Here is a 27,398-nt window from a genome sequence, read left to right as displayed (position 1 = left end):
GTGAGAGTGGACATCCCTGTCTTGTTCCTGACCTTAGGGGGAAAGCTCTCAGTTTTTCCGCATTGAGGATGATATTAGTGTTGTGTCTTTCACATATGGCTTTTAGATCTCAAGGTATGATCCTTCTATCCCTACTTTCTTGAGGGTTTTTTTTTAAATCAAGAAGGGATGCTATATTTTGTCAAATGCTTTCTCTGCATCTATTGAGAGGGTCATGTGGTTCTTGTCCTTTCTTTTATTGATGTGATGCATCACATTGATTGTTTTGCGGATATTGAACCAGCCCTGCATCCCAGGCATAAATCCCACTTGGTCGTGGTGAATAATTTTTTTAAATGTATTGTTGGATCCGGTTGGCTAATATCCTGTTGAGGATTTTTGCTTCCATGTTCATCAGGGAAATTGGTCTATAGTTCTCCTCTGTAGTGGGGTCTCTGTTGGTTTTAGAATCCAGGTAATGTTGGCTTAATGGGAACAGTTTGGAAGTTTTCCTTCCATTTCTGTTTGTTGGAACAGTTTCAAGAGAATAGGTGTTAACTCTTCTTTAAATTTTTGGTAGAATTCTCCTGGAAAGCCATCTGGTGCTGGACTCTTGTTTTTTGGGAGATTTTTGATTACTAATGTGATTTCTTTACTGTTATGGATCTGTTCAAACTTTCTATTTCTTCCTGTTTCAGTTTTGATAGTTTATATGTTTCTAGGAATTTTTTTAGTTCTTCCAGATTGCCCATTTTACTGGTGTGCTCATAATATTCTTTTATTCTTATTCTTACTTCTGCTGTGTTGGTTGTGATCTCTCCTCTCTCCTTCTTGATTTTATTTATTTGGGTCCTTTCCTTTTTCTTTTTGATCAAAGTGGCTAGTGGTTTATCAATTTTGTTAATTCTTTCAAAGAACCGGCTTCTGGTTTCATTGATCTGTACTGGGATTTTTTGGTTTCTGTAGCATTGATTTCTGCTCTAATCTTTATGATTTCCTGTCTTCTGCTGGTTTTGGTCAAATGGTTTCTGATAAGACCTCTTGGGGACCCCATGCTCTGCCCATGAGACTCTAGAATTTCACAAGAGCTTAGAGGTCAGCTTGGAAGACAGGTCTTGAAGCTACATTTGCATGGAACTATATTAATTTTACATCGAGTGTACATTTATTACTGTAACTTGGAGACTGAGGCTGGGGGCACCGAAGAACCATGCCAAGCTATCCTTCGGTGCCAGGGCTCTGGTCTTTGAGTCCAGTAGAGCAACTAGGAGAATCCCAGATGAGACCACCAGAGGGCGCAAGGGCTTCAGTCTTGGTTGAAGGTGAAGAAAACTAGATGAAGACGGGCGCTTAAGGGTCTGGGACGCTTCTTTCAGTGTCTACCAAGGAAGCTCAGGAGTTTACAGACAGCTGGCGTGGGGAATTCAAAAGATGGGGATGGGGCGGGTGGCGGGGTGGGGGTGGGGGTTGGGGGGAGTGGAGGGGGCGGTGTTCAACTTTCAACATTCCTTCCACACTTCCTGAGCATGTATGAAGCTCCAACCGGACAAATTGCCGAGGCTGGGAACTGATCGTTGGGATTTCTAGAGATAAACTACTTCCAGAACATTTTAAGATTCCATGATCTCGTTTCATCTCGTTTGATAAGAAGTGTGCCCAGTGGGAGCTGCAGATAAGGAAGCCGAGATTCCGAGGGTTGGGCGACTTCAGCGATTCGCTGCGACTCCCTGGGGGAACGGTGCGGCGCGGGTCTGGGGCCGTCCCGGGTTACCCCGGCGACCGGGCGGCAGTCACGTGACGGGGGAGCAGGCGGAGAAGCTGGAGAGGCGAACACGGTCTGCTGCCGGGCTTCTGTAGTCCGGCGGCGGTCACGTGTCCAGGGCTCGCGGGAGGTGGAGTTGGCCCCCCCGGCTCCAGCGTCACATGACCGGCTCCGGGACAACATGGCGGCGGCCGTGGTGCAGCGGCGGGGCTGAGCGACAGCGATTGCAGTGGGCTCCTAACAGGGGTGAGGGGTGGCTTCAGCCTGGGCGGGGGGGGGGGGGGGGGGGGGGGGAGAGGGGCGCGGGGAGGGGTCGGGCCCTCCTCAGCCTACTCCCGTCCCCGACGTCACTCGCGTTCCACTCGTCCTCTCCGCGCGCTGCGTCTGCCGGAACGGGGAGGCATGACAGGCAGGGCCTGGCTTCCATCCCAGCCGCGCTTTGTGCTTTCGGGCAAGCGCCTGTCGGTCTCTGGGCGCCCCTCCCTCGCCTGGGTTCCCTCCATCCTCTTTTCTCCAGCCTCCTCCCCTCGCAGGTGGGATCGTCGGTGGGACCGGAGCGCGGGCGGGCGAGGCCCCCCGGGACCATGTCCGGGTCCGACACCGCGCCCTTCCTCAGCCAGGCGGATGACACGGACGACGGGCCGGTGCCCGGCACCCCGGGGTTACCGGGGTCCATGGGGAACTCGAAGTCCGAGGATCCCGAGGTCCCTGACCGAGAGGGGCTGCAGCATATCACCGGCTTGTCTCCGGGCCATTCGGCTCTCATAGTGGCGGTGCTGTGCTACATCAACCTCCTCAACTACATGGACCGCTTCACCGTGGCTGGTACTGACTTCTGGGAGGAAGTCAGACTGGGGGAAGGGAAGGGGGTCCCGAAGGTGGGGCTGCCTCGTCGAGCCCATCTCGAGTCTTCTTTGCAGGCGTCCTTCCAGACATTGAGCAGTTCTTCGACATCGGAGACAGCAGCTCCGGCCTCATCCAGACCGGTGAGTGGAGGCCCTTCCTGGGCACACGGCAGCCTTTCTTCCTTTTCTGCCCCCAATGGGGTTACATGCCGGCATGCCTGGGGCCTTAATAGAGGTAGAGAAGCCAGACTTAGAGGAGGAGATGGTCTTTATTTCTCTGTGGGTTGCCCTGTTCAGTTAGAACACCACGTTTTATTTTATTTTTTAAATTTTTTTTAACGTTTATTTATTTTTGAGACAGAGAGAGACAGAGCATGAACAGGGGAGGGTCAGAGAGAGGGAGACACAGAATCCGAAACAGGCTGCAGGCTCTGAGCGGTCAGCACAGAGCCCGACGTGGGGCTCGAACTCACGGACCATGAGATCATGACCTGAGCCGAAGTTGGACGCTTAACTGACCAAGCCACCCAGGCGCCCCAGAACACCACATTTTAAAAGGCAGTTTAGTGTAATGGTTAAGACAGACCTGGGTTTAAATCTCAGCTTTCCACTTAGTGTGATGGTAGGCAAGGCCCTCAACCTCTCTAAGCCTTACTGTTCCTTGGTGAGAAGGAAAGAGTAGCAACCCAGAACCCCTCCGAGGGCTAATGTGAGAATCAGATGCGATAATTAACGCTGTAAAGTGCATGGTGCCGTGTCCGGAGGATGGTAGGCACCGAAAGATAGGGATGGAAGGCGGTGTCTGGAATGGGGAGAGTTGAGTTTTACTTGCTCAGAACGTTGTGGGAGAGGCAAAGCCAAGGCCAGATCCTCCTTTCCTTCCTTTTCCCCTTCTTTCGTTTCTCAAACATTTCTGAGCGCTTACTCTGTGCCAGGCCCTGGAGGAAGAGGCTGATAGCATACACAGAACTTGCCCAAGACCTTTTAGACCCATTGTCTCCTAATCCTTCCATCAGCCAAAGAACAGGTGGTGGTATTATTTTATAGAAGAAGCAGGTAGTAGTCGCTATGTTTTTATAGGGAAACTGAGGCTTAGAGAATTCGGCCTTGCCCGGAGTCACACAAATGAGAGGAGAGGAGGGGTTTGAAACAAGACCTCGAAGGGTTCTTTGCTCCACTCCAGGCCAGTAAGGACTGAGAAGTATTTAAGGCAAAGTCCAGAGGAATGAGAACAGGATCATAGGCCAAGGTCTGCAAAGCTTTAAATTGTCGAGTTAGAGAAGAAGCAAGTCTTTGTCCTCTCCATTCGCTTTTTCGTTCAACACATGTTAATGAGCACCTTTTTTATGCAACGCCATGTGTTCCACGGTGGAAACACAGGAGTAGTCATTATAGGCAAGGTCCTTGTCTTCACGGAGCTGACATTCTACTGGGAATGAGCAGGCCACCGTCCTGAAAAACCTGAGCTGAGGTCATTTTCTGTAGGATTATTTTGTAAAAGAAAACAGAGTGACTGTGATCAAGAGAGATTGGATATGTGGGGGTTGGGAAGATGTCTGAGCTGGAGCCTAAAGGTTCTGTGAAGCTCAGGCGAGTGGAGAAACGTTCCCAGTAGAGAGGACAGTGGGTGCCAAAGGTCCTAAGACGGTATTGAGCTTGGCAGTTGGGCCATTGGGATGCAGAGAAGGGAAAGTGGATGAGCATGAGGTTGGAGAGGTAGGGAGGGGTTAGATCAGATCATGGGCCATGGTGTGGAGAGTGGATTTTGCTCTTGGCTGGATGGGAGTCAGCTGGGCCATCCATTCTACAGTGGAAGGTTTGAAAGATGTCAAAGAGGGGCCTGGACTTCTCTGGCAGGAAGCACTGATAGTTTCAGGGTTGGGAGTTATTCCTGAGCCCCCTTGCTCTCCCTGAGCTGGGGTCGGGGTGGGGAAGGGGTACCGGGGCTGGGCTGTGACTCTCTGCTTCTCCTCAGTGTTCATTTCCAGTTACATGGTGTTGGCACCTGTGTTTGGCTACCTGGGTGACAGGTACAATCGGAAGTATCTCATGTGCGGGGGCATTGCCTTCTGGTCCCTGGTGACACTGGGGTCGTCCTTCATCCCCAGAGAGGTGAGGCCCCATGCTGGCTCCTGTTTCTGCCCCACCCCCACCCCCCACCCATCAGTCTTTGCTGCCATTCTTTGGGGTCGTTGCAGACTGGGCCTGGGGAACTTATGCAGTTTCCTTGGTCCATGCTGTCTTCTCCTCCCTGCTTGCCTGAGTTAATCTGCCCACCCCATCTACTTCCCCTTTCTTCTAGAACATTCTTCTGTCATCCCCTTTCCCCCTGACCATTGACTGCTTACACTCCACACTTAAACACTCCCGCTTCTATACCATGGGAAAGACCTTACCTGGACTGTCTGTCCTCTGTCTTCCTCTTCTGAGTCAGACTGCCCACAAGGTCCCCTTGACCGAGCTCCATCCTGGGTGAAGGAGCAGACAGGGAGAGGCTCTCACTTTGCTTGCACTTCCTCTCCTCCCACTCACCCCGGAACACTGCCGGCCAACCTGCCCCCACCACTCCATTGCCAAAGTGACAGAAACCTTTTGGTTGCTAAATGTAGCTCCTGCTTCCTAATCCTGCTCTTGCTAGATCTCCTGGGAGCCTCTGGCTCCATTGACTCACTTCCTCCTTCCGGAAACTCTCTCCTAACTTCTGTGATGCCACTCTTGTGGTTTTCTTCCCGCCTCCTTGGCTGTTACTGCTTTGCTCCTTTGAAATCCCTTCTGTCTGTTCTTACTCTGCCCCTGGAAGTCTGTCCTCAGCCCCGGGTACTGCATACTCTCCTTGGGTGATCATGCCCTGTCCCTAGCTTCAGGTGTCTTTGATAGACGAATAAACTTCCGCCTCAGATCATTATTCACGATTGGAGTGTCTTGGATGGTAGAAATGAAGATTTGTTCTACACCTGTCGGGGCACGAGATACTGAATAAAACTTGTATCGTCCCGTCCTGGTGATAGTTGTGTGAGCAAGTTAGTGTTTTCCCCCTTTTCAGATGAGGAAACTGAGGCTCAGAGAGGTTAAGTTGCTTTCCCAAAGTCACAGCTAGTACGTAGTGGAGCCAGGATTCAAGCTCAGGTCTGTCCAGATCAGGCCTCGCCCACCATCCCCGCCACCTCTCCCGAGCCAGCTGGTGAAGGCGGGGTGCCACCTCCCCCATGTTTCGTTCCCCAGCAATTCTGGCTCCTCCTCCTGACCCGGGGCCTGGTGGGGGTCGGGGAGGCCAGTTACTCCACTATCGCGCCCACCCTCATCGCCGACCTCTTCGTGGCAGACCAGCGGAGTCGGATGCTTAGTGTGTTCTACTTTGCCATCCCGGTGGGCAGGTGCGTGGGCCTGGGGCCTGGGGGGGAGCACAGGAAGCAGGAGGGCCTGGCGTGGGGGCACGGCTGACCGGCTATCCCCTCTCCTCTCCCGTCCCCTTTCCCCAGTGGTCTGGGTTACATTGCAGGCTCCAAAGTGAAAGATATGGCCGGGGACTGGCACTGGGCTCTGCGGGTGAGTTTGGACACAACCTGGGGGAAGGTCAGCGACATTGTCACTGCTTCTCCCTTTCCTACCTTCAGACATTCTCCCCCCGGGCCCCCGCCTTTTAAGGCAGTGCTCACTCTGCCAAGCCTGTGGGAAGCCATGTGCAGACAGAACTCTTGGTTGTGGGTGGTAGCAGCTCACTGTAAAACTGTAAGCTCCCGGATGAGACTCTATTGGCTCTCATAGTGGAAAGCCCCAGGGTGAGCGTCAGGTAAAGCTGGATCCAGGACTCCCACTCTGTCCTAGGAATTTGATCATCCTTTTTCTCAGTGCTGCTTTTCCTCTGTGTTAATTTCATTCTCAAGCAAGTGAAAGCTCCACGCATTTATCTTCCCATTTAGAAACCTCGCCACCCTGGATCCTTGAGCACTAAGTCCTGGATGGTGTCTGATTAGATGAGCACGGGTCACGTGCCTGCCACTGAAACAATCACCGAGGCCAGGGAGGTTCACACCACTCTTGTCGGCCAAGTCTGGGTTATAAGCCCTGCCCTGTTTGAACCACATGGACTGAGAGAAGTGGGGGGAGTAGTTTCCCAAAAGGAAACTGGGGTGCTGTTACCAAAGAGGGAGCAGTTAGGCTTGCAGAAGCAGGGGGCCCCTAGTGGCAGTTGCTCTGCCCTCCAAACGCACGTTCAGCTTCCTTGAGCACGTGGCTTACTGGGTGTTTGAGGTCTTGGGGCCTGAGTTGCCTTCACACACCCTCACTTTCTCCCATCCCAGGGGTGTGGAGGTGTCCCTGCCTGTCTGTGCCTGTCCTGAAGCCCACTCTTTCCCCAGGTGACACCAGGTCTAGGAGTGGTGGCTGTTCTGCTGCTGTTCCTGGTAGTCCGGGAGCCGCCACGGGGAGCTGTGGAACGCCACTCAGACTCACCACCCCTGAACCCCACCTCGTGGTGGGCAGATCTGAGGGCTCTGGCAAGGAAGTGAGTTTAGTTCCATTCTAACCCAACATCTGAGGCCCCCCAGGGAGGCCTCCGTGTCTGTTCTGAGATTTACAGGAGCATGGTCTTTGTTTTCTGCCAGCTGGCCCTCCCCCAAAGGCAGGTCACCACTGCCCCCTTGTGGCAGATGCTTGAATTACAGGCCCAGATCCTGGGCGCCAAGACAGCTTCCACACCCGTCTCCTAACCTTACTTTAAAAGTAAGCCGGGGAGAGAGAGTAGAAGTCCCCTATCCTGGCACCTCAGTGGAGTCTGAGTTCCTTCTTCCCACCTGTCTTCAGTCCTAGTTTCATCCTCTCTTCCCTTGGCTTCACTGCTGTGGCCTTCGTCACGGGCTCCCTGGCCCTTTGGGCTCCTGCATTCTTGCTGCGTTCCCGTGTGGTCTTGGGGGAGACCCCACCCTGCCTTCCTGGAGACTCCTGCTCTTCCTCTGACAGGTACCCAGATGGGGGCTAGGCTAGGGGTGGCCTGCAGGTGGCAGGGGATGGAGCGGAGAGAGTCATTGATTCAGGGTCAGGCTGCTTCTTCTCCCAGTCTCAGTTTTCCTGGCGGAGGAAACCGATGGTAGGATAATGCCTTCCTCTCAGAGCTCCGTGAACCATAGAGTACCTGGATAGACCTGGGGTCAGGGCGGCTGGGATGGAGCATCTTCTCCAGGCGGTGGGGGCGAGGCGAGGGGGCTTTGCAGGCAGAGGGACTGGCTCCCATGTCCCTCCCCCTGCCCCCAGCCTCATCTTTGGGCTCATCACCTGCCTGACCGGGGTCCTGGGTGTGGGCCTGGGCGTGGAGATCAGCCGCCGCCTCCGCCGTTCCAACCCCCGGGCTGACCCACTGGTCTGTGCTGCTGGACTCTTGGGCTCCGCGCCCTTCCTCTTCCTGTCCCTTGCCTGTGCTCGTGGTAGCATCGTGGCCACCTATGTGAGTAGCCAGAAGGTGTCAAAAGGGGTGTTGTGGGTCTGGGGTGGTAGGACGGTGGGATGGTGCCTCTGCCGGGGCAGGACTGGGGTTCATCAGCATAGTGGTTCAGAGACCACTTGAACCAGAAGGCCTGCTTTTGGACCTCAACTCTGGCTCTTCCCAGCTGTGTGACATTAGGCAAGTGAGTTAACCTCTCTGTGCTCAGTCTTAGCATCTGTAAAATGGGAATAAGAGCTTTGTCTCACAGGGGTGTCACGAGGATTAAGTTGAATGAGTTAATATGCGGGCCTGGTCCAGGGTCATGTGTTTGCTCTTGTTGCGACGAGACCAACCCCCCCTGCCCGCCGCCATCTCCCCGCGTCCACCCCCCCCCCCCCCCCAGATTTTCATCTTTATTGGAGAGACGCTGCTGTCCATGAACTGGGCCGTCGTGGCTGACATTCTGTTGGTGAGTAGGCAGGCCACTGCAGGATTAGCCCAGAGGCTGTTGGGAGCAAGGAGTGGGGGCGGAGGCCTCACTTGCCTTAATTGTGGCCTTCACCCCTTCTTCAAAACCCAGCCCCAGACTGAATTCAGAGTCAGCCCCAGATCGGCCTGGAGTCTGGGCATTCACCCCACTCACACCTCAGGGCTGGGATTCACCTTTGACCTCAGCCTAGACTGAGCCTTGGCCCTGTCCTTGCCCTCTGCCTCCCACCCCCCTTCTCCCCAGTATGTGGTGATCCCCACGCGACGGTCCACTGCCGAGGCCTTCCAGATCGTGCTGTCCCACCTTCTGGGCGATGCTGGGAGCCCCTACCTCGTTGGCCTGGTGAGCACCGCCCCTTGGCTGGACCCGGGGTGGGGATCGGGGGACCCTGCGTTCCTGGCACTGGCTGGCAGCTGTTGGCCTCAGCTTGAGCTGACTTACAAGGTCTGACCCAGTTGGATGTTCGTGTGCTCTGCGCCCGGCGCCCCTCACCTCGGAGCCTCAGCCAGGCGGGCAGGACTTCGTTTTGGAAGATTCCGCAGCGAGGCCACGGGGCTTTCCCTGGTTCTCCAGACCACCCTTCTTTGCCAGCTCCCGACCCCTTTGTTCTTCCGCAGTCTGGGGGCTCCCTGTCCGTGACTCGTTCTCCTGGCTCTCCTTTCTCGTCTCCCTGCAGATCTCCGACCGCCTCCGCCGGAGCTGGCCCCCCTCCTTCTTGTCCGAGTTCCGAGCCCTGCAGTTCTCCCTCATGCTCTGCGCCTTCGTCGGGGCTCTGGGCGGGGCAGCCTTCCTGGGCACTGCCATCTTCATTGAGGGTGACCGCCGGCAGGCTCAGCTGCACGTGCAGGGTCAGCGGGGGCCTTCCCTTTGTCCATCCCTGACTCCTTGCCCAACTTCATGATACCCCGTGCTTGTCCGTCCATCCGTCTGCCCAGACCTGTGTCCCTGGCTTCTCTCAGCCCACGGTTCTTCCCCCATCCTGCTTTGGGTCCGGCTGCCCAACGAGCTGACGCTCCACTGTGCCCGCAGTGCTGGTGGCTCTGCCGCCCCGTGTCCACTTCCCACCGCCCGTCTGCCCCCTCCCTGGCTTTGTGTCTTTCCGTCCATCCAGCCCTGGCTCTGACCCCTCCCTTGGCAGGTCTGCTGCGTGAGGCAGGGCCCACAGATGACCGGATCGTGGTACCCCGGCGAGGCCGCTCCACCCGCGTCCCTGTGTCCAGCGTGCTCATCTGAGGGGCCGTCGCTCGCCAGCGCGCATCCCTATCCCAGCTGGCCCTGGGCCCGCCCCAGAAGGTGCCCGGGCCCGAACCCTTGGACTGGCCCAGCTTCTAGGAACGGCCTCGGGCCGCGTTCCAGCTCCCATACACTACACAGGCAGCGGTCGGTCGGGGCAGGGGGGCGGTGGGTCCGGGAGGGGCCTTCCTCTCTCCTGGAGCAGCCCCAGGGGCTTGGTGCTATTTGTAACTGAATAAAATTTGTAGTCAGACCCCAAGTGCCTGCTCGAGTCTCTCTGGGCGGTAGTATCTCTGGCTGGCAGACCCCAGGACTCCCCGGGGCTAGAGGGTCACTCCTGTGGGGACCTTAGGCAAATCCCTGCTCTCCGGGGCCTGGCGAACAGCGGTGTGGGGTGAGCGAGCTCAGTATGACCGTGAGTCAGAACCGTGGTTCCCCTAGAGCCCGCCCCTCTTGGCAGGCCGGCCAGGGTGAGGTGGGGTGGGCACTGCCCTGTGCCCCTCAGCTCCCAGGGGCAGGGCCTCCCTCCTGGCTGCCTCCTTGAGCCACGGCTGTGGAGGCCGTGGCTGTGGGCTGGCCTGTCCGCGTCTTGCCCTTCTTCCCCTGGTAGGGCTCGCTCTGCGTCCTGGGGGCCAGCAGACCCCTCTCGAGGGCCTGCGGGTGGCCCCGCGGGCCTCCGCCTCCCCCTCCCCACTGGCTGGGTGGGGGTGGGAAGGGGGCGGGTGCAGCTGGCTGAGCCCGATGATTTCCTGCCCTCGCCCGGGCTCACCACAGCTTCCTGCCACAGGCGGGCAGGCGCTGAGGAGAAGCAGGCGCCTAGCCGAGCGGCAGGTAGGGCTGGGGCGCGCAGGGGCCGCGCCGCCGGGTGACGGGTGCCCCAGACTCCAGCCCGGACCCTGGCCGGACTGCGCAGGGAGCAGGGGTCTTGCACCGTCGGCGCTGACCCGCCCCCCCCCACTCAGCCCAGAAAGGGGAAGGGGCCAGTGAGTCCCCAAGGAGGGCACGCTTGCCCCCCACCCCCACCCCCCGGTCGGGCTTCCAGGCTGTGCCCACCCGGCTCCCGCACCCCTGCTGGCCTGGCCCTCACCCCACCGCGGCTCGGCCCTTGACGGGGTGAGCGGCGGGCAGCCGGGCCTGGTGCAAGCTCTCTCCCGCAGATGGAGGCGGTCTTCCTGATCCCCTACGTGCTGGGCCTCCTGCTGCTGCCGCTGCTGGCTGTGGTGCTGTGCGTGCGGTGCCGAGAGCTGCCAGGTGAGTGGGGGCTCGGCTCTCCTCTACCTCTCACTCCATCCCGACTGTCCCGAACTCTGCTTGCACGCGAGATCTGAGCCCCATACTCCCAGCCTCTCCCCTCTTCACCCCGCTTCCTGCCTTACTGGCTTCTCTTCCCCAGGCTCCTATGACAATACGGCCTCTGACAGGTGAGTTGCCCGTCGACCCTAGGTGGCTCCCTCAGTGCCCTGTGTGGCCCCGGGGAGGGGAGGGGACTGGGATGGGAGCTGGGGTCTCTCCTGGCCCTTACCTATCTGTGTCTCTCCTGCCAGCTTGGCCCCAAGTAGCATCGTGATCAAACGCCCTCGTGAGTACATGGAGGGTCCTCTCCCTCGGGTGTAGGGGAGTGGGTCCCCTGGCGTGTGAGAGAAAGCGTGCCTCTGTTCAGGCTCCCCCCCACGGTGGCTGCCCACATGGCTTTGATCTGAGCTGGGGATAGGAAGGGAGATGGGTGTCCTCAGGCCGGTGCAGGGCCCAGGGGGTTCACAGAATTCGCCTGCCCTTTGAGGCCTCGATGAGTGTGGGGGCAAAATGTCTGGAGTCGTTCCTTGAGCTTGGTCTCGTGTCCTCAGCCACACTCGCCACCTGGACACCAGCCACCTCCTATCCTCCTGTTACCTCCTACCCACCCTTGAGCCAGCCGGACCTGCTTCCCATCCCGTGAGTAGCATCCTCCCCTCCAAATCCCCCTTTTTACCCCCTCGCCTCTGAGGATTGGGGATCTCTTGCCCTGTTGCAACCCCTCTTGGTCCAGTGCCCCATCTCAGCATGACTTCTGACCTTTGACTCCCAGGAGGTCCCCACAGCCCCCTGGGGGCTCCCACCGCATGCCATCTTCCCGGCAGGACTCAGATGGTGGTAAGTGTGGAGCAGGGCTCAGGGGGCTGGGGCTGGGCAGAGGATAGACCCCGTGTGAGCTGACTCAGCCTCCCTCTTGGTCTCTCTCTGAAGCCAACAGTGTGGCGAGCTACGAGAACGAGGGTGCGTCTGGGGCCCCAGGTGCCCTGGTTGCAGGGAGGCTGGGGCCTGGGCTGGGCCCTGCTGATCGCTGTGTCGTTACCTCAGAGCCCGCCTGTGAGGACGACGATGAAGACGAGGAGGAGGATTATCCCAACGAGGGCTACTTGTGAGTGGCCAGGTGGGGGGGTGGGAGCTCCAGCTGGGGGTCCTTACTCACTTGCCCCTCGACTTGTCCTCAGGGAGGTGCTTCCTGACAGCACGCCAGCGACAGGCACTGCTGTCCCACCGGCTCCCGCACCCAGCAACCCCGGCCTCCGAGACAGCGCCTTCTCCAGTGAGTTGGCCATTTCTGACACTGTGTTGCGGCCCGTCTGCTCTTCCCTCTCCTGTTATTTCTTTGATGCTTGCTGCCCCTCCGCATTCTCTCTCCTCTCTTTCTAGAACACCTGTCCCTCAGGGCGGACTTCCACTCTGATCTGCTGGTTTCCTTACTTTTTCTATCCTCTTTTCTATTTCTTTGTCTTTCCCTTTTATTGTCTGTGAGATTTCTCCAACTTCACTATTCTTTGAGACTCTCTTCTTTTGTCTCTTATCTGAAAGCTCTTTTCTTGGTCTCTGGTGTTCCTTTTTCATAGCCTTCTGTTCTTGTTTCACAGAGACAATACCATCTTGTACATTTCTAAAGATATTGATTATAGATTGTCTTCTTTGAGGGTTTTTTGGAAGTTTTCTTCTGCTTCCGGCATCATTTTGGTTTCCTTTGAGCTGCTTTTCTCCCTTCGTGTTCGTCTCACGTTGCCTGTTAGAGGCTTCCTTCCATGTTTGGTGACCTTCCATTTTCTGTCGCTCTCCTCACTTTCCGTACCTGTTCTGGGCCATTCCTTCTGCACCCTGACTTCGTGAGCGAGCTCGATTCCCAACTCCCCACCTCCCCTGAGCTCATTTATTCATCCATCCCTCACTCGCTGTGTTTACTGGGTGCCTCTGATAAAACAGCTCACGAGGTAGTGTCATGATAAAGGAGCTCAGCTTGTCAGGGACCTACTACGTGCCTTTCTGAGAGCATTTCGTGTATTAACTCATGAAACCTCAGGATCCCCAGGTGCTCTTGAGCCCATCTCTTCCCTTCCTGCACCTCGGTTGTCCTGACTGTACGACAGGAGGGACCATGTATCTCATAGACGCTTGGCGGCCCCGTTCAGATATTCTCGGCTTTAGTTCTCACGGCGCTCCTGGGAGGTGGGTGCCGCCCCTCACCCTATTCTACAGATGAGAACACCGAGGCCCAGAGAGCCTAGGTAGCTTGTGTGAGGTTACATGACTGTCAGTGTGGGAGCTGGGTTTGCACCTGGGCTCTCTGGCTCCAAAGCCTACCTCGTCCACGGCCTCGTGGAGAAACAAGTCAGCGTGGAGGGACAAGATAGGTGGGAGGCACCCGGGTGGCTCAGTCACTTAGGTGTCCGACTCTTGATCCCGTCTCAGGTCTTGATCTCGGGGTCGTGAGTTCAGGTCCCACGTTGGGCTCCGTGCTTGGTGGGGAGCCTACTTTAAGTAAATAAAAAAGGGCAAGATGGCGCCGATGGCTCCAGGTGCTGGAAGACCCCAGGATGGGAGCGGGGGTCAGGGCAGGCCTGGCCGACGGGGCCAGTGGGGCGACAGCACCTCAGACTCGGCACCCCACAAGCGTTGTCTCACACGTGCCACCCAGCGCCATGGCTCCGAGCTGCTCTCTGCCCCTGCCCCCAGCCTGGCCGACATGCTGTCTGTTCTCCCCCAGGCTTCCACTCCCTCTCATCCGCTCTGGGCACGTTGCCCTACTTCTCTCCATCACCAGGGCCTCTGTGGGACCCTCTGGGGCTGGCTGCGGGGTGGCCTCTGGGGTCTGTGCTCGGGGCTCTGGGTGACAGTGCCGGGGGCCCTGCTTCTCCTGCAGTGGAGTCGGGGGAGGATTACGTGAACGTCCCCGAGAGCGAGGAGAGTGCAGACGTGTCTCTGGGTGAGTGGCCGGTGCCCCCTAGGGTCCCCCTTCCCTCCCCCACCCTCACCTGCTGTGGCCCTCTTTCTGAGTGTCCTGTTCTCTCACCCTCCACGTGGCCGTCCCCCCCTTCTGACCTGTCCCTGCAGATGGGAGCCGGGAGTACGTGAATGTGTCCCAGGAGCTGCCACCCGTGGCTAGGACCGAGCCTGGTGTGTGCTGGGATGGGGGGTGGCAGGAGCTTGGGGTAACGTGAAAGGTAATGTGCCCGGGGCAGGAGGGACGGTCTGTGAGCTTAAGACTGATCTCTTTCCCCTTCCAGCCATCCTGAGCTCCCAGAACGACGACGAGGAAGAGGGAGCTCCAGATTATGAGAATCTGCAGGGGCTTAACTGAGGGTCCGGTGAGAGGCCCTGCCCACCCTTCCGCGCGGCCCCTCAGCCCTATCCTCCGACTCCTTCGGGGACCCCTCGGACCCCCACTGACCTCCTGACGTTGCAACCCCTCCCTCTCCCGGTTGTTTCAGCGCGAGGCCATGCCTGTCCTCAAACCAGCCTTGCTCGGGAGTGCCGAGCCGGGCAGCTGGCAGTGGCTCTGGGGGACCCTCCTAGGCACCCCACCCTGACTGCAGCCTGAGAACAGCCTGAGAATCTCCCCCCTAACTTATTGTCACTTTGGGGTCCAGTCTGTGTGCCCCCAACACTCTGCACCTTCTGACGCAGCCTGAGAATGAGCTACCCTGGCCCCAGCCCTATTCGGCAGTAGAATAAAGGCTGGTGTGGTCTGTAGCGCTCTTGCCTTTGGGGGGCCCGTGGGGGGGAGTCCGAGTGAGGGTGGGCTTGCCTGGGCGCCCGTGTGGGAGCTGTGTGCACGCACGTGTGTGTGTGTGTGTGTGTGTGTGTGTGTGTGTGTGTCTGGGGGTCTCCATCCTCCCTGGGCCGCCATGCTCCTGAGGGTCCTCATCAGCCGTTGGGAGTGACCAAATGGTGCCTGGGGCACGGCGCTTCGGCGTGAGGCAAGTCCGACCCAGACTGGGCCTTCTGGGCTTCGAGGCTTCGATGCATCTCCCCCAACGCGATAGTCCACTGGACCCACGGCAGACGATGGCTGGGATGATGGGAGGGCAGGGCATGGGAACCTTGGGTGCAGAGTGACCTTCGAGAGCAAGACTGCTTCCTGCCGGCACTCATTTTCTCCATCTTTAGAGCAAGGGGGTGGACTTGACCCCAAGCAACTGAAAGGTAATGTGCGATGCAGCCTTTTCGGACTCGGGTGTGCAGATGACTCACCGGGGGGTCTTGCTAAAATGCAGATTCCAAATGAGTAGGTCTGGGATGGGGCCCGAGAGTCTGCATTTCAGAGAAACTACCAGATGCTTCTGATAGCGCTCTTCCGAGAACCAGACTTCGAGCACCTTCTGGTGGACGCCCTGGTCATTGTGATTGGCTCTGGTCTGGGCACGTGACGTAATCTGGGCCACCGAGGACCAGCCCTGGGACTTGGGCCAGAAGTGACTGGAAGGAGAAGCTCTTTTTGCTCCATGGCAGTTGGTAAACTGGAAGAATATATTCCTGGCGCTACTTGGCGAGCCTGCCCAAGAACGAAGTCCACGTGGAGGAGAGAATGGCCTCGAGGTGGACAGGGTGTCGGGATCTCTGGGTCCAGTCACATCTGAAGCGAGACACCCCCCTCAGACTTCCCAGTTACGTGGGCCAATAAATTACCCGTTGTCTTCACCCGGCTTGACTTGGGATTTCTGTTGCACACGCCAAAGTAGCCTTGAGTGATGCACACAGTTGTTGGCGTCCTTTGTTGGCTCCAAAGGCAATAGTGGCAGCTTCCCTTCAAGCATTCGATCGCTGCCGTTCCCCTGTGGTCAGTTCCTGTGGGTATCCCCATTCGCAGGTGAGGAAGCAGGCCCAGAGAGGAGAAGCGATTTGCCCAAAGGCACACAGCCAAAGTGACAAGTCTGGGATTCGATCTGGGGCTGTTGGCCTCTGGAGTCACTGCTGCCAATGTCCTTGCTCTGGGTGTTGTGCAAAGTGTCGGCTGCTCTACCAGGGAAGCTTGTGAGAGGCCCGATTGGAGAAATGGGGGAGGGAGGCTTAGAGAGAGCGTTGGACAGGCTGGATGTCAACAGGGAGAGTTTATCTGGAGGAAATAGACGAGAAGAGGCACCTTTGTGCCTGGGCCAAGGAACAGAAAGTTTATCACAAAGGTATGCTGGTGCAAGCGCCCTGGAGAACGATCTAGCAACATCAGTAAGGCTGAAGATGGTGTTTCCTTTTATCTAGCAAACTCTTGGGTATAAACCCAGAGCAGCTGGCACACGGGCTCAGGGGGTGGGCACCTGGGGCTCGGGGCAGCCTTGCAATGGCCAACAGCTGGCAATGGTAGGGGCCATGACCAAGAGAATGGACAGGGCTTGTAGCCCAGTCACAGCACGGACGCTTCCCAGCAGGTGAAAATGAGTGCATCGGGGCAACACCAGTCAGCACAGATAAATATCACCAAGAGAATATGGAGTGAGAACCAGAAAACAAGTTCTTTTATTTGTATATAGAAAGTTGGAAACATGAAAACCGAAATATATGGTTCAGGGATACACAGCGTGTGCAAATATGGGCAAAGCAACGAGGAACACCAAGTTCAGGAGAGAGGCAACCGTGCGGCCGAGCGCGGGGAAGGGTCGGGGAGGCATTCGGGAAGGCCTCCGTGATAAGTGTAATGTCTTATTGTTAAGCGGAGTTGGGTACACAAGTGTTTGGGACAGGATTCTCTTAAGTGTTTGCGTATCTAAGCGATTTCATAATAAGAGAGACCGAGGCCCAAGGAGGGAATAAGTGGGGGCGGGAGGATAGGGCAGCTTTAAGAGGCAGTAAACGGGCTGAGAATTGCTGGTCGGTCTATGCCAAGGCGGGTGAGTTCCGGGCCTTAGCAGCAGCATGTGCAAAGGCCCTGAGGTGGGGGGCGGTGGGGAGGCTGTTGCATGAGAAGTGGTGGTGGGCTAGCCGAAGAAGTGGCAGGGGCAATGGAGAGGGGTGGTGGAATGAGATGTTTGGGAGGCCGGAGCAAGGGGCGTGGTGACAGGTTGTGCTGGGAGGCATGGGGACGTCCAAGGTGACTCCAGTCCTTGCCTTGGTGGATTGGGGGTAGGGGCATTCCCTGAAGCACTAACTAAGCAGCTTCCCATTTTTGCCTCTTGGACCAGCGAGATTACATGGCTTTGCTTCCACCGGTCGACGAGCCAGCCAGGACAGAGTCAATGCAATGAGATCTATGGGGCTGGGGCTGGGGTATCTTTGCCCACTGGGGTGGCCGGTAGAAAGAATCCCTGCGGGTGGAAGCTGGGAGCAGAAATAATTTTTTTTTTTTTTCTCATACAAGGCATTGACGGTGACTGCCACAGGACCTTGGGCTCTTCGTGGTGTTCGGTGTTGTTTTCCCCAAAATGCACCATGTGGCCCATGAGTCCTGGGAGCAGCTTCTCAGGAAAGAATTCTGTGGTCGGGAGAGCCTGGGAAAAGTTGTCTCACGCTCCGTTGCAGAGACAAAATGCGCGTTAATAAGTTTATGGCTCAGGAGACATCCTGTGATAAGTATCTTTGTTTCTCTTTACCAAACCTGGTGTTTCCTGAACTTATTTGACTTCAGGGAGAAAAAAAAGTTATTATTAGCAATTCGCAGACCACCTTTTAACATCTATAGAGGACATCTTTTGTCTTCACCTTCCCCGCATGCTGCTCTTCCAAAGCCACCACCAGATTTGCATTGGAAATGTTTACAGGACTCAGGTGGGGGCCAAGCTTGGATGTGACTGTGACCCAGGATGGGCCAATCATTATAGCCCACCTCCTGGCCTCAGTAATTGGTTGATACTGGAACACGTGACCCAATTCGGGCCAATGAGACACCTTCCTGAGACTTTTGGTTGGAACTCCTGGCAAAGAGAAGCTGTTTATCTATTGAGGGGGCCACTGGGGGGATGCAGGCTTGCAACGATTGCAGGCTTCTGCTTGGAGAGAGCATGCCGGTGAATGAAGACACCACAGAGGAAAGTAGTGTGGACCAAATAGAAGTAGAAATAGAAAAGTTGAGTTCTTGGGGCGCCTGGGTGGCTCGATGGGTTAAGCATCTGACTTCAGCTCAGGTCATGATCTTACTGCTTGTGAGTTTGAGCCCTGCATTGGGCTCTGTGCTGACAGCTCGGAGCCTGGAGCCTCCTTCGGATTCGTGTCTCCCTCTCTCTCTCTGCCCCTCCCCCAACTTGCACTCTGTCTCTCTCTCTCTCTCTCTCTCTCTCAAAAATAAATATGCATTAAAAAAATTAAAAAATAAAAAGAAAGTTGGGTTCTGATAGCCCACCTAATAACCCGGATCAGTGGTCCTGAAGCCATTGATTGCTTCTTTTTAAAAACAATTTTTTAATGTTTATTTATTTTTGAGAGACAGAGCACAAGCAGGGGAGGGGCCGAGAGGAGAGACACACAGAATCGGAAGCAGGCTCCAGGCTCTGAGCTGTCAGCACAGTGACGACACGGGGCTCGAACTCCTGAACTGCGAGATTGTGACCTGAGCCAAAGTCGGATGTTTAGCCGACTGAGCCACCCAGGCACCCCATGGATCTCACTTTTCAAAGCCTTCTTATTCCGGGGTCTGTAGCCCCAAAAGGTATCCCTGGAAGAAAAGGGAGGGGATCCCGGTCCCTCATTGCTGAGAAACTCTGAAACAGGTGTGGCTGGGGTCAGAGGCCTAAATATTATCGCCAACTTCTTTCTCCTCAGCTCTCCTTTCTGTGTGGCCCGTAGCTTTCGTCTCCTTGTGTGGTCATGTGACAGGTCTAGCGGCTCGGGACACAGACACTGTGTGTTTCCACACATGCCTGGGGGGGGGGGGACCAGAGGTCCAGAGCATCTCCAGCAAAAGCCCTACACTCCCTCTAACTGCCCTGGCTTGGGACACATGACTTCCGGAGCCAGTCACTGGCCAGGAAGGTATCCCGTGCCGACCGACTTAGGCCTGTGGTGTATACTCCACCCGCAATTCTGAGGTTCTGGAAATGAGAAGGCACCCAAGATTAGGGGCTATTGCTGGTAGAAGGGGGGACGGCTGTCGAGATGCATTTGTTCCACATTTATTGTGTGTGTGCCACACTCATTCTTTCAGTGAGTTTCACAACACGCCTGTCTAAGATATGAGGGGCCCCTCTTCTGGAAGAGGAAAAACGTGGGGGTGCCTGGGTGGCCCAGTCAGTTAAGCGTCCGACTTGGGCTCAGGCCATGATCTCAGAGCTCGTGAGTTTGAGCCCCGCGTCGGGCCCTGTGCTGACAGCTCAGAGCCTGGAGCCTGCTCCCGATTCTGTGTCTCCCTCTCTCTCTGCCCCTCCCCCCCCTCTTAAAAATAAACATTAAAAAAAAGAAAAAAAGAAAAAGAAAAGGAAAAAGGTTCAGAGAGGTTAAGGATGTGCTTAAGGTCACACAGCAAATTCCAAAGTTATTTATGGAAGCGCAGCCTGCTCTGGGTGGGGGAAGGGAGGCGACGAACTGGTTAAAAGTTAGCACAAGAGGAGAGAACACAGAGGCAAACCAAAAGAGCCATTCCACAGAGAGTGGAATTAGGCTCTGCACAGGGACTTTTGCTCAAACTCGAGGGACTAAGGCTCTCTCTCTCTTCTGGGACTAGTCAACAGAGGACAGAGGAGCCTGGAGTGACCAGAGGCCACCAGGGGAAGGGCACCCACGAGAGAGAAGGCAGCACGGAGGTGAGTGGTGCCAGGTCGAGGAGAAAGCTTCTTGGGAATGTGGGTTGAGGTCCTGGATCCGTCTGGGCCTGGAACTGGATCCACCCATGAAGTGTTCAGTTACTGGAGTTACTAACACCCTCCCTCACTTGGCTCAGCTCCAGCTGGACTTCTGTCGTTTGCAAATGAAAGGGCCCTGACTCATCGAGACAGGATGCTGTGGCGCTTCGACCTTCAACAGGCCCACTGTCAGCCACTTACGTGTGTCGTGCCCTGCCATGCACTCCACGTACGTTTGGTCCTTACTGTGACCCCGAGTAAGTTCTTAATGCCACCTTTGTACAAACGGGGAAACTGAGGCTCGGAGAGGGCACCGTGACCAGACCCAGCAGGGCGCTGGCGCTCCCTCCCTGAGTGCCCAGGCAACCCCTGTTCCCGAGTGCCTCCTCTGTGCCCACCAGGTCCCTCCTCGGGCCTCTGTCCACCTCTGGCCCCGAGCGGGGTGGGCCACTCAGAACCCCCCTGCTGCTGCCCCCGCCCCCGGCTGGGCATCTCCTGGGGCGGTGGGGACTCCAGGGCTGGGCCTGAGCACAGTCCTTCTTCTCAAGGACACAGGGCTTCATAAGCCCAGCGGGTGGACGCTTGGGGCATCTGTGGCGTCGTCGTGGGGGCTCTGAGAAAGATGGGGAAGGGGAGGCCTCTGGTCTCCTTCCCCCAGGGCCCCTCTTGCCTGGGCCCGGCGGGGGGGCCCCCCTTCCCCTCCCCCCTGCACCTGCACGGGGCGGGCGGGCCCCTGAGCTTTCCTCACCTTCTCCCATCTGGCTCCCACACTCGCCAATTTCTTTCTGTTTCCGGATGCTCCCCAACACCCCGTGCCTCACACCCCAACCCTGATCGCCTCCCTCTCCCGCTTGCCGCTTTCAGTTTTGCCTCAGCTCTGGGGCTCCTCTCTTGCCTCCTTTGGCTCTGTGTCTTTGGGGCACCCCTCCCCTTTCTCTCCCTCTCCACCTCTGTCTGCCTCAATCTGTTTCGCCTCTGTCTTGGAATCTCTATCTCTCATCCGTCTCTCTGTCTCTGTGCGGCTCTCTGTCTCCAATAGTCTCTCTGTCTCTTTCTTCTCTGTGCCTCCGTCTGTCTCTTATCTCTCTGTGGTTCTCTGTCTCTCTCTGTGATCTCTCTCTTGTTCTCTGTCTCCCTCCTCCTCTCCCTGCCCCTCCCTCCCCACATCCTGAGTTGTCTTTGGGGAACCGGAAATTTGGGGGATCAGAGAGATACTGGGAGGCTCAGCTGCTGCCGCCTAGAGATAATGTGTGGGGGGGGGCGCTGGGGCTGGATGGGGGTGGGGGAGCCCAGAATCCCCTGCGTCTTCCTCCTACCCTGGTGCATGCAGAGACAGGCAGAGGAATTATGTCCCCTCCCCGGGCCTTGGCTTCCCCTTCTGCGGAGTGGGTCCGATGAACTACCTCCCTCGTGGGGTTGGTGCGAGCGAGAAGAGAAGTTAATCGAGAAGTTAATCGAACAGCCTGGCCAGAGCAGGGGCTCAGGGAGATTGGGGATGAGGGACAGAAGCGAGGGCATGTGCAGGGGAGTCGGGGGGTGAGGCTGACTGGGACTGAGAGGGGCTGAGGGGAGCGTGGCTCCCAGGTGTTCCTGAGCCCGTCTTTTCCCCTCCCTGCACCTCATTCGTCATCCCCTCTGTACCACAGTGGGCTTCCGCGTTCAACACCTGCTTGGTGGCACTTTCTCTGCCACACGTCTTGTCTATACTCCCTGCTTGAACCCTCACAACACCCCTGCGAGGTGTTATTTTCCAGGTGGGGAAACTGAGGCACAGAGAAGTTGAATGGCCTGCCCAAGATCACGCAGCTGGGAACCCTCCACGGGACAGGACTCTGAATTAGGCCGGTCGTGGCCCAAGTCTGGGGGTGCCGTATATGCGCCCATTTGAAACAGAGGCAGCGTTAACCAACCCCCCCACCCCCCACCTTAAATCCCGGGGAGAGAAAGGCATTTTCTTCTCAATTCTGATTCTGGTTACAGAGAAAGGCTCTGTGGGACTGCGACATGTAGTTGCCTTTGAAATGACTTTCCTTGTAAAAAGGAAATCATTTTAAAGACAAGTAACAAGAGACTTGGTTTGGGCAGTTTATGGATGTGGTAAGAGTCCTACATGTGGATTCGGAGTCGAGTCTTAGGAACCCCAGAGGGACCGAGAATGCTTTGCTGGCTCTGCCGACGTCCCTCCCAGCCAGGCAGAGCTCTCAACCGCCTGCCCAAACCACGTGGCCAGTCAGCGGCGGATCTGGGACCCCAGCGGCCACCGCACGGGCTGTAGGGATGATCAAAGGCCCACCAGAGCCCCAGAGACCGTCCAGTCCTTCAGAGATCCTGGGAGCAAGCCGTAGAAAGTATCTGGGGCTGTCTGATTCAGAGACTCCGCAGATGGGGGGCCAGGCCCAGAGGATCATGGGAGAGGGCCGAAGTGGGCTCAAAAGACCAGCAGGAAGTGAGGGGACGGTCCTGCCGAGCAGGTGCCCGCCGTGTCCAGACACACCCAGCCCAGGCAGCAAGCCATTGGCTTGAGCCCCAGCCGTCCTCCCCCGTCCCGGGCCTCATGCCCAAGAGGGGGGGAGGAGGTCCTCCCCGTAAAGGAAGTGAGCCCCCCCCCCACCCCCGAGCCACACATAGTAAGTAAGGGCCTCCAGACCCCTGACCCCGGAGCCAGGAGCCCCTCTCCTCCAGGCCTGACTTCTGCTCAGCCCTGCGCTTGCTTGGAGCTCCTTCCCTGCTCTGGGCCTCAGTACACCTCTCTGCCGAGTGGGGGTGATGGCGCCCAAGCAGATCAGTGGCTTTTAAATCACGCCAGGGGGCTAATTCAGAGATCCAGCAGCCAGTGGGTGTGTGGAGACAAATACGAGACTTTGAGGACCTCTGTCGACCCAGGCTTTCTCTAGGACAATACCGTTTCGCGTCCTGATGCGTTTTTTGCAGCCTGAAAGAGAGTGACACATGCGAACTCACAAAACAAGTTTATGCTGATAAAAGACTGGGTTTTATCTGTTTCGTGCACACGGGGCTGCTGGTGGCACGCCAGCCATCCTCCCCGGCCGGCTCCCGAGTCAGGCCTTCCTGCTCTCGCCCCGCTGCGAGCCAGCCACGCAGGCCCCTGTCTCCAGGCCTTTGCACCACTCTCCCTCCTCCTGGAGCTCTCTCCCGTCCTCACAGGCCCCGGATCTTCTGACGCTGGGATCTCAGATGAAGTTCCCCTTCGCAGAGCCCTTCCGGTCTGCCCCATGTAATCTCGCGCCCCTCCCGTCCCCCTGTATCCTGTAACCCCATGGAATTGGTATCGTGAGCGCTGATCCTTTCACGCATTCAGTGTCTGTCATCTGTTCCCTCTAGGCTGCGAGCTCCCCACTCATCTCTGTCACTCCGGGGCCTGGAGCTTGGCGTGCGGTCGGCGCCTGGGAAGTGTTGAGTGAAGCAAGTAAGAGACAGCTCGAGCGGAGCATGTCAGGCCCCCCCCCCCCCCCGCCGTGATGAGCTCCCCACGGTTCTTGCAGTCTCAGCAAAGGATACCTGCCCGACCCCCGGGGAAGCACTGTCTAAAGGAGAGATTGCAAACTGGCGGCCCACCGCAGTGTTTAATTTTTTTTTTTTTTTATTGTGGTAAACACACACACACACACACACACACACACACACAGACACGACACAAAATTCACCATCCAATCATTTCTCAGGGTACAGTCGAATAGCGTGAAGTGTATTCACATGGTTGGGCAACAGATCTCCAGAACGTTTTCTTCTTGCAAAACTCCAGCTCTGTACCCATTAAACAGCGCCTCCCCGGGTCCCCCTCCCCCCAGCCCCTGGCAAACACCGTTCTACTTTCTGTTTCTATGCATTTGAATACTTGACGTGCCTCGTATCATGGGAATCATATGCTATTTGTCTTTTTGTGACAGAAAGCTTAGCGTGTCCCCAAGGCTCATCCGTGTGGTGGCACGAGACATGATTTCCTAACTTGTTAAGGCTGCATAATATCCCTGCATAATATCCCGTTGAATATATATATATATATATATATATACATACCACGTTTTCTTCATCCGTTCATACTCTCGTGGACTCGAAGCTCGCTTCTCCGTCTCAGCTATTGGGAACATAATGCTGATATGAACACGAATGTGCAAATGTCTCTTTGAGATTCTGTTTCCATTCTTCCGGGTGTATGCCCAAAGTGGAATTGCTGGATCATTTAAAAAAAATTTTTTTAAAACCTGCATGCTATTTTCCATAACAGCTGCACAATTTTACATTCCTACCGGCAGGACGGAAGGGTTCCAATTCCTCTGCATCCTTGTCAACGCTTGTTATTTGCTATTTTTTTTAGAGCAGTCATCTTCGTGTCGATGAGGGGATAGCTCATTGTGGTTTTAATTTGCATTTCCCTCATTATTAGTGATGTTGAGCGTCTTTTCATGTGCATGTTGGCCATGTGTATATTGTCTTTGGAGAAATGTCTGTTCAAATTCTTCGCCCATTTAAAAAAATCTAGTTGTTTTTTTGTTGTTGAATTGTGGGAGCTCTTTATATATTCGGGATATTAACACCTTTTCAGATGTATGATCTGCAAATATTTTCTCCCATTTTGTGTGTTGCCTTTTCACTGCTTTGATTTTGTCCTTTGATGCACAGAAGGTTTCATTTATTTATTTGTTATTTATTTATATTTTGAGAGACAGCATGAGCGAGGGAGGGACAGAGACCGAGTCAGAGAGAATCCCAAGCAGGTTCTGCACTGTCAGCGCAGAGCCTGATGCAGGGCTCGAGTTCAAGAACTGTGAGATCATGACCTGAGCTGAAACCAAGAGTCAGATGCTTAACCGACTGAGCCACCCAGGCTCCCCAATGCACAGAAGCTTTTTTTTTTTTTTTTTTTTTGTTTCTTTTTTTGTGAGAGAGAGAGAGAGACAGAGTGAGTGAAGGAGGGGCAGAGAGAGAGAGAGAGAGGGAGACACAGAATCCAGAGCAGGCTCCAGGCTCTGAGCTGTCAGCACAGAACCTGATGCGGGGCTCGAACCCATGAACTGTGAGATTGCGACCTGAGCCGAAGTCAGACACTCAACCTACTGAGCCACCCAGGTGCCCTGATGCACAGAAGCTTTTAAGTTTGATGTAGTCCTATGTATTTGTTTGTGCTTTTGTTGCTAAGCCTTTTGCATCATATCCAAGAAATCATTGCTAAATCCGATGTCATGAAGCTTTTCTCATGTTTGTTTCCCTCTGCCTAGGATTTTTATAGCTTTAGGTCTTTTTTTAATGTTTATTTGTTTTAATTTTATTTATTTTTGAGAGAGACAGAGTGTGAGTGGGGGAGGGGCAGAGAGAGAGGGAGACAGAATCAGAAGCAGGCTCCACGCTCTGAGCGGTCAGCAGAGACGTGGGGCTCGAACTCACGAACCTCGAGATCACGACCAGAGCCAAAGTCGGATGCTTAACCGACTGAGCCACCCAGGTGCCCCTAGTTTTAGGTGTTATAGTCGATCTTAATCCATTTTGAGTTATTATTTGTTTATTTATTTTACATGTGGCTATCCAGTTTCCCCAACACCAGTGTCTTTTTTTTTTTTTTAACGTTTATTTATTTTTGAGACAGAGAGAGACAGAGCATGAACGGGGGAGGGTCAGAGAGAGGGAGACACAGAATCAGAAACAAGCTCCAGGCTCTGAGCTGTCAGCACAAAGCCCGACGTGGGGCTCGAACTCACGGACCGCGAGATCGTGACCTGAGCTGAAGTCGGACCCTTAACCGACTGAGCCACCCAGGCGCCCCTATATGTCTGTCTTTATGCCAGCACCACACTGTTTTGATTAATGTAGCCTTGCAATAAGTTTTGAAATCGGGAAGTGTGAATCTTTGAACTTTGCTGTTCTTTTTCAAGATGATTTTGGCTATTCGGGGTCCCGTGAGAGTCCACATGAATTTTATTTGTTAAAACACTATTTAACACATTTTTTAAAATGTTTATTCACTTTTGAGAGAGAGAGACAGAGAGAGCAGGGAGAGAGGGAGACCCAGAAACCGAAGCAGGCTCCAGGCTCTGAGCTGTTCGTACAGAGCCCGATGTGGGGCTCGAACTCACAAACCAGGAGATCATGACCGGAGCTGAAGTCGGATGCTTAAGTGACTGAGCCACCCGGTGCCCCTCCAGAAATGGACATTTTAGATTGTTTCCAATAATTTACCAAAAAAAAAAAAAAAAAAAAAAGTTGCACTGAACAGTCTTATACATAAGTCATTTAGCATATGTGGGAGTATCTCTGTATAACGAATCCCTAGAAGTGGAGTCATTTGGTCAAAGTGAACAAGCATGTGTGATTCTGATAGATGTTGCCAAATTCCCCTTTGGGGGAGGGGGCCAGCCGACACCCCCACAAGCAATATCCGACAGGGCCTGTCTCCCCACATCCTTGCCAACTCAGAGTGCTATTGAACTCTTGAATTTCTTGCCCAACTGTCGGGGTCAAAATTGGCATCCGAGTGCAGTTCTAATTTGCATTGCTTTTGTCATGAAGAAGAGACAAAAGTCATCTGTATTTTCTGTGATCCCTTTGTGTCCATTGTTGTTTTTTCGAGTAGGTTTTTTTTTTTTTTCGTGTTTCTTCCCAAGAACACTTTAGATAGTAGGAAAATCGAGTCTCTGTGGGTGATTTGAGGGAACAAACGTATTTTCCCGGTTTGGCTCAGTTTATACCCAAGCAAGCAAGCAAACACAAAGACCTCGGAAGTATAACATACACAGCAAAGCACCAGATCAGAAGCGTGCAGCTTGATGAATCGTCACCGAGGGAACCCACCTCTGATACTTCTCGATCGCCGCTTTATCTCGCTGGGGCTTTTGCCTGGAGAAGTTTTGTATTTTTACCTAGTGGTTTATGGTTTTCATCTAAATTTTCAGTGTGATTCAGTGTAAGGTGTGATCTCTGGCACAGCCGCTTATGTATTTATTTATGTATTTATTTGTTTATTATTATTATTATTTTTTCCCAGATGGCAAAGCCTCGTCCCGCTGCCGTTTAGTGAATACTCTGTATTTTCTTTGCTAGTCTGAAATGGTGCCACAGCCTCAGACTTCCCCTGGTCTGTGTTCTGGATTTTTCTGCTCCCTTTGCTAACGTCTGTCTGTTCTTGGGCCACGTCAGTTGGTGATCTCTGATTTGGGGACTTAGCGGATGCCTCTGTGCTGTGTGTTTGACACGTAAGCTGTAGCTGTTAACAGCTTGGACCCTCGATCCCTCCGTTTGAATTACAGACTCGAGCAGCAAGGGACTTCATCGCTCTGCCTCCGTTTCTTCATCTATAAAGTGGGGATAATAATAGTACCGACCTCCCAGGGTGGCTGGTAGGATTAAATAATTTAATGTATTATGTAAAGTGCCTAGAACAGTATCCGCTATATAATACACCCTAACCGTTACCCAGTTTGTTTGTATTATTTCAGGCCCCTTAAAAATTTTTTTCATTTTACTTTTTTTTTTTTTAAATTACATTTCTCTATTTTTGAGGGGCGGAGAGAGAGGGAGACATGGAATCCGAAGCAGGCTCCAGGCTCCGAGCTGTCGGCACAGAGCCCGACGCGGGGCTCGAACCCACGAACCGAGAGATCACGACCTGAGCCGAAGTCAGACACTCAACCGACTGAGCCACCCAGGCGCC

General features: G+C 55.0%; 2 protein-coding genes across 8 annotated transcripts; both read left to right on the top strand.

Annotated features, from left to right (window-relative positions):
• The first annotated feature begins 1,817 nt into the window (after nt 1-1,817).
• On the top strand, nt 1,818-9,982 carry SPNS1 (SPNS lysolipid transporter 1, lysophospholipid). 5 transcript variants are annotated; one of them, XM_040463657.1, is made up of 13 exons: nt 1,818-1,987; nt 2,259-2,566; nt 2,662-2,727; nt 4,562-4,698; nt 5,809-5,960; nt 6,066-6,132; nt 6,945-7,090; nt 7,390-7,545; nt 7,837-8,026; nt 8,409-8,474; nt 8,739-8,837; nt 9,172-9,343; nt 9,634-9,982. In XM_040463657.1, exons 2-13 carry the CDS (start codon nt 2,326-2,328, stop codon nt 9,726-9,728), a joined length of 1,587 nt encoding a protein of 528 aa, XP_040319591.1. In that variant the 5' UTR covers nt 1,818-1,987; nt 2,259-2,325; the 3' UTR covers nt 9,729-9,982. The 5 variants fall into 5 exon arrangements, with proteins under 5 accessions (XP_040319591.1, XP_040319590.1, XP_040319593.1 ...); XM_040463656.1 differs by having other exon boundaries at nt 1,819-1,987; nt 2,275-2,566; XM_040463659.1 differs by having other exon boundaries at nt 1,833-1,987; nt 2,362-2,566.
• Nucleotides 9,983-10,116: 134 nt separating this feature from the next.
• Nucleotides 10,117-15,671, top strand: LAT (linker for activation of T cells). Of its 3 annotated transcripts, none has more exons than XM_040463666.1 (12): nt 10,117-10,559; nt 10,886-10,979; nt 11,122-11,149; nt 11,273-11,307; nt 11,573-11,660; nt 11,794-11,858; nt 11,952-11,981; nt 12,066-12,126; nt 12,200-12,294; nt 13,894-13,956; nt 14,085-14,147; nt 14,258-15,671. In XM_040463666.1, exons 1-12 carry the CDS (start codon nt 10,470-10,472, stop codon nt 14,329-14,331), a joined length of 786 nt encoding a protein of 261 aa, XP_040319600.1. In that variant the 5' UTR covers nt 10,117-10,469; the 3' UTR covers nt 14,332-15,671. The 3 variants fall into 3 exon arrangements, with proteins under 3 accessions (XP_040319600.1, XP_040319599.1, XP_040319598.1); XM_040463665.1 differs by having other exon boundaries at nt 11,952-12,126; nt 14,258-14,338; nt 14,462-15,671; XM_040463664.1 differs by having other exon boundaries at nt 11,952-12,126.
• The last annotated feature ends 11,727 nt before the right edge of the window (nt 15,672-27,398 follow it).

Source organism: Herpailurus yagouaroundi, unplaced genomic scaffold, assembly GCF_014898765.1.
Source record: "Herpailurus yagouaroundi ecotype Mexico unplaced genomic scaffold, PumYag 410, whole genome shotgun sequence".
Taxonomy (NCBI): domain Eukaryota; kingdom Metazoa; phylum Chordata; class Mammalia; order Carnivora; family Felidae; genus Herpailurus; species Herpailurus yagouaroundi.
This window is presented reverse-complemented; position numbering and strand designations above follow the sequence as displayed.

What these genes read in the sequence shown, in the direction of transcription:
- SPNS1 (XM_040463657.1), top strand. Translation starts at nt 2,326, where the DNA reads ATGTCCGGGTCCGACACCGCGCCCTTCCTCAGCCAGGCGGATGACACG. An exon ending in TTTGCCATCCCGGTGGGCAG is followed by an intron (nt 5,961 to 6,065) that starts GTGCGTGGGCCT and finishes CCCTTTCCCCAG; the next exon opens with TGGTCTGGGTTACATTGCAG. An exon ending in GGCTCAGCTGCACGTGCAGG is followed by an intron (nt 9,344 to 9,633) that starts GTCAGCGGGGGC and finishes CTCCCTTGGCAG; the next exon opens with GTCTGCTGCGTGAGGCAGGG.
- LAT (XM_040463665.1), top strand. Translation starts at nt 10,470, where the DNA reads ATGATTTCCTGCCCTCGCCCGGGCTCACCACAGCTTCCTGCCACAGGC. An exon ending in CCGAGACAGCGCCTTCTCCA is followed by an intron (nt 12,295 to 13,893) that starts GTGAGTTGGCCA and finishes CTTCTCCTGCAG; the next exon opens with TGGAGTCGGGGGAGGATTAC. An exon ending in GAGTGCAGACGTGTCTCTGG is followed by an intron (nt 13,957 to 14,084) that starts GTGAGTGGCCGG and finishes CTGTCCCTGCAG; the next exon opens with ATGGGAGCCGGGAGTACGTG.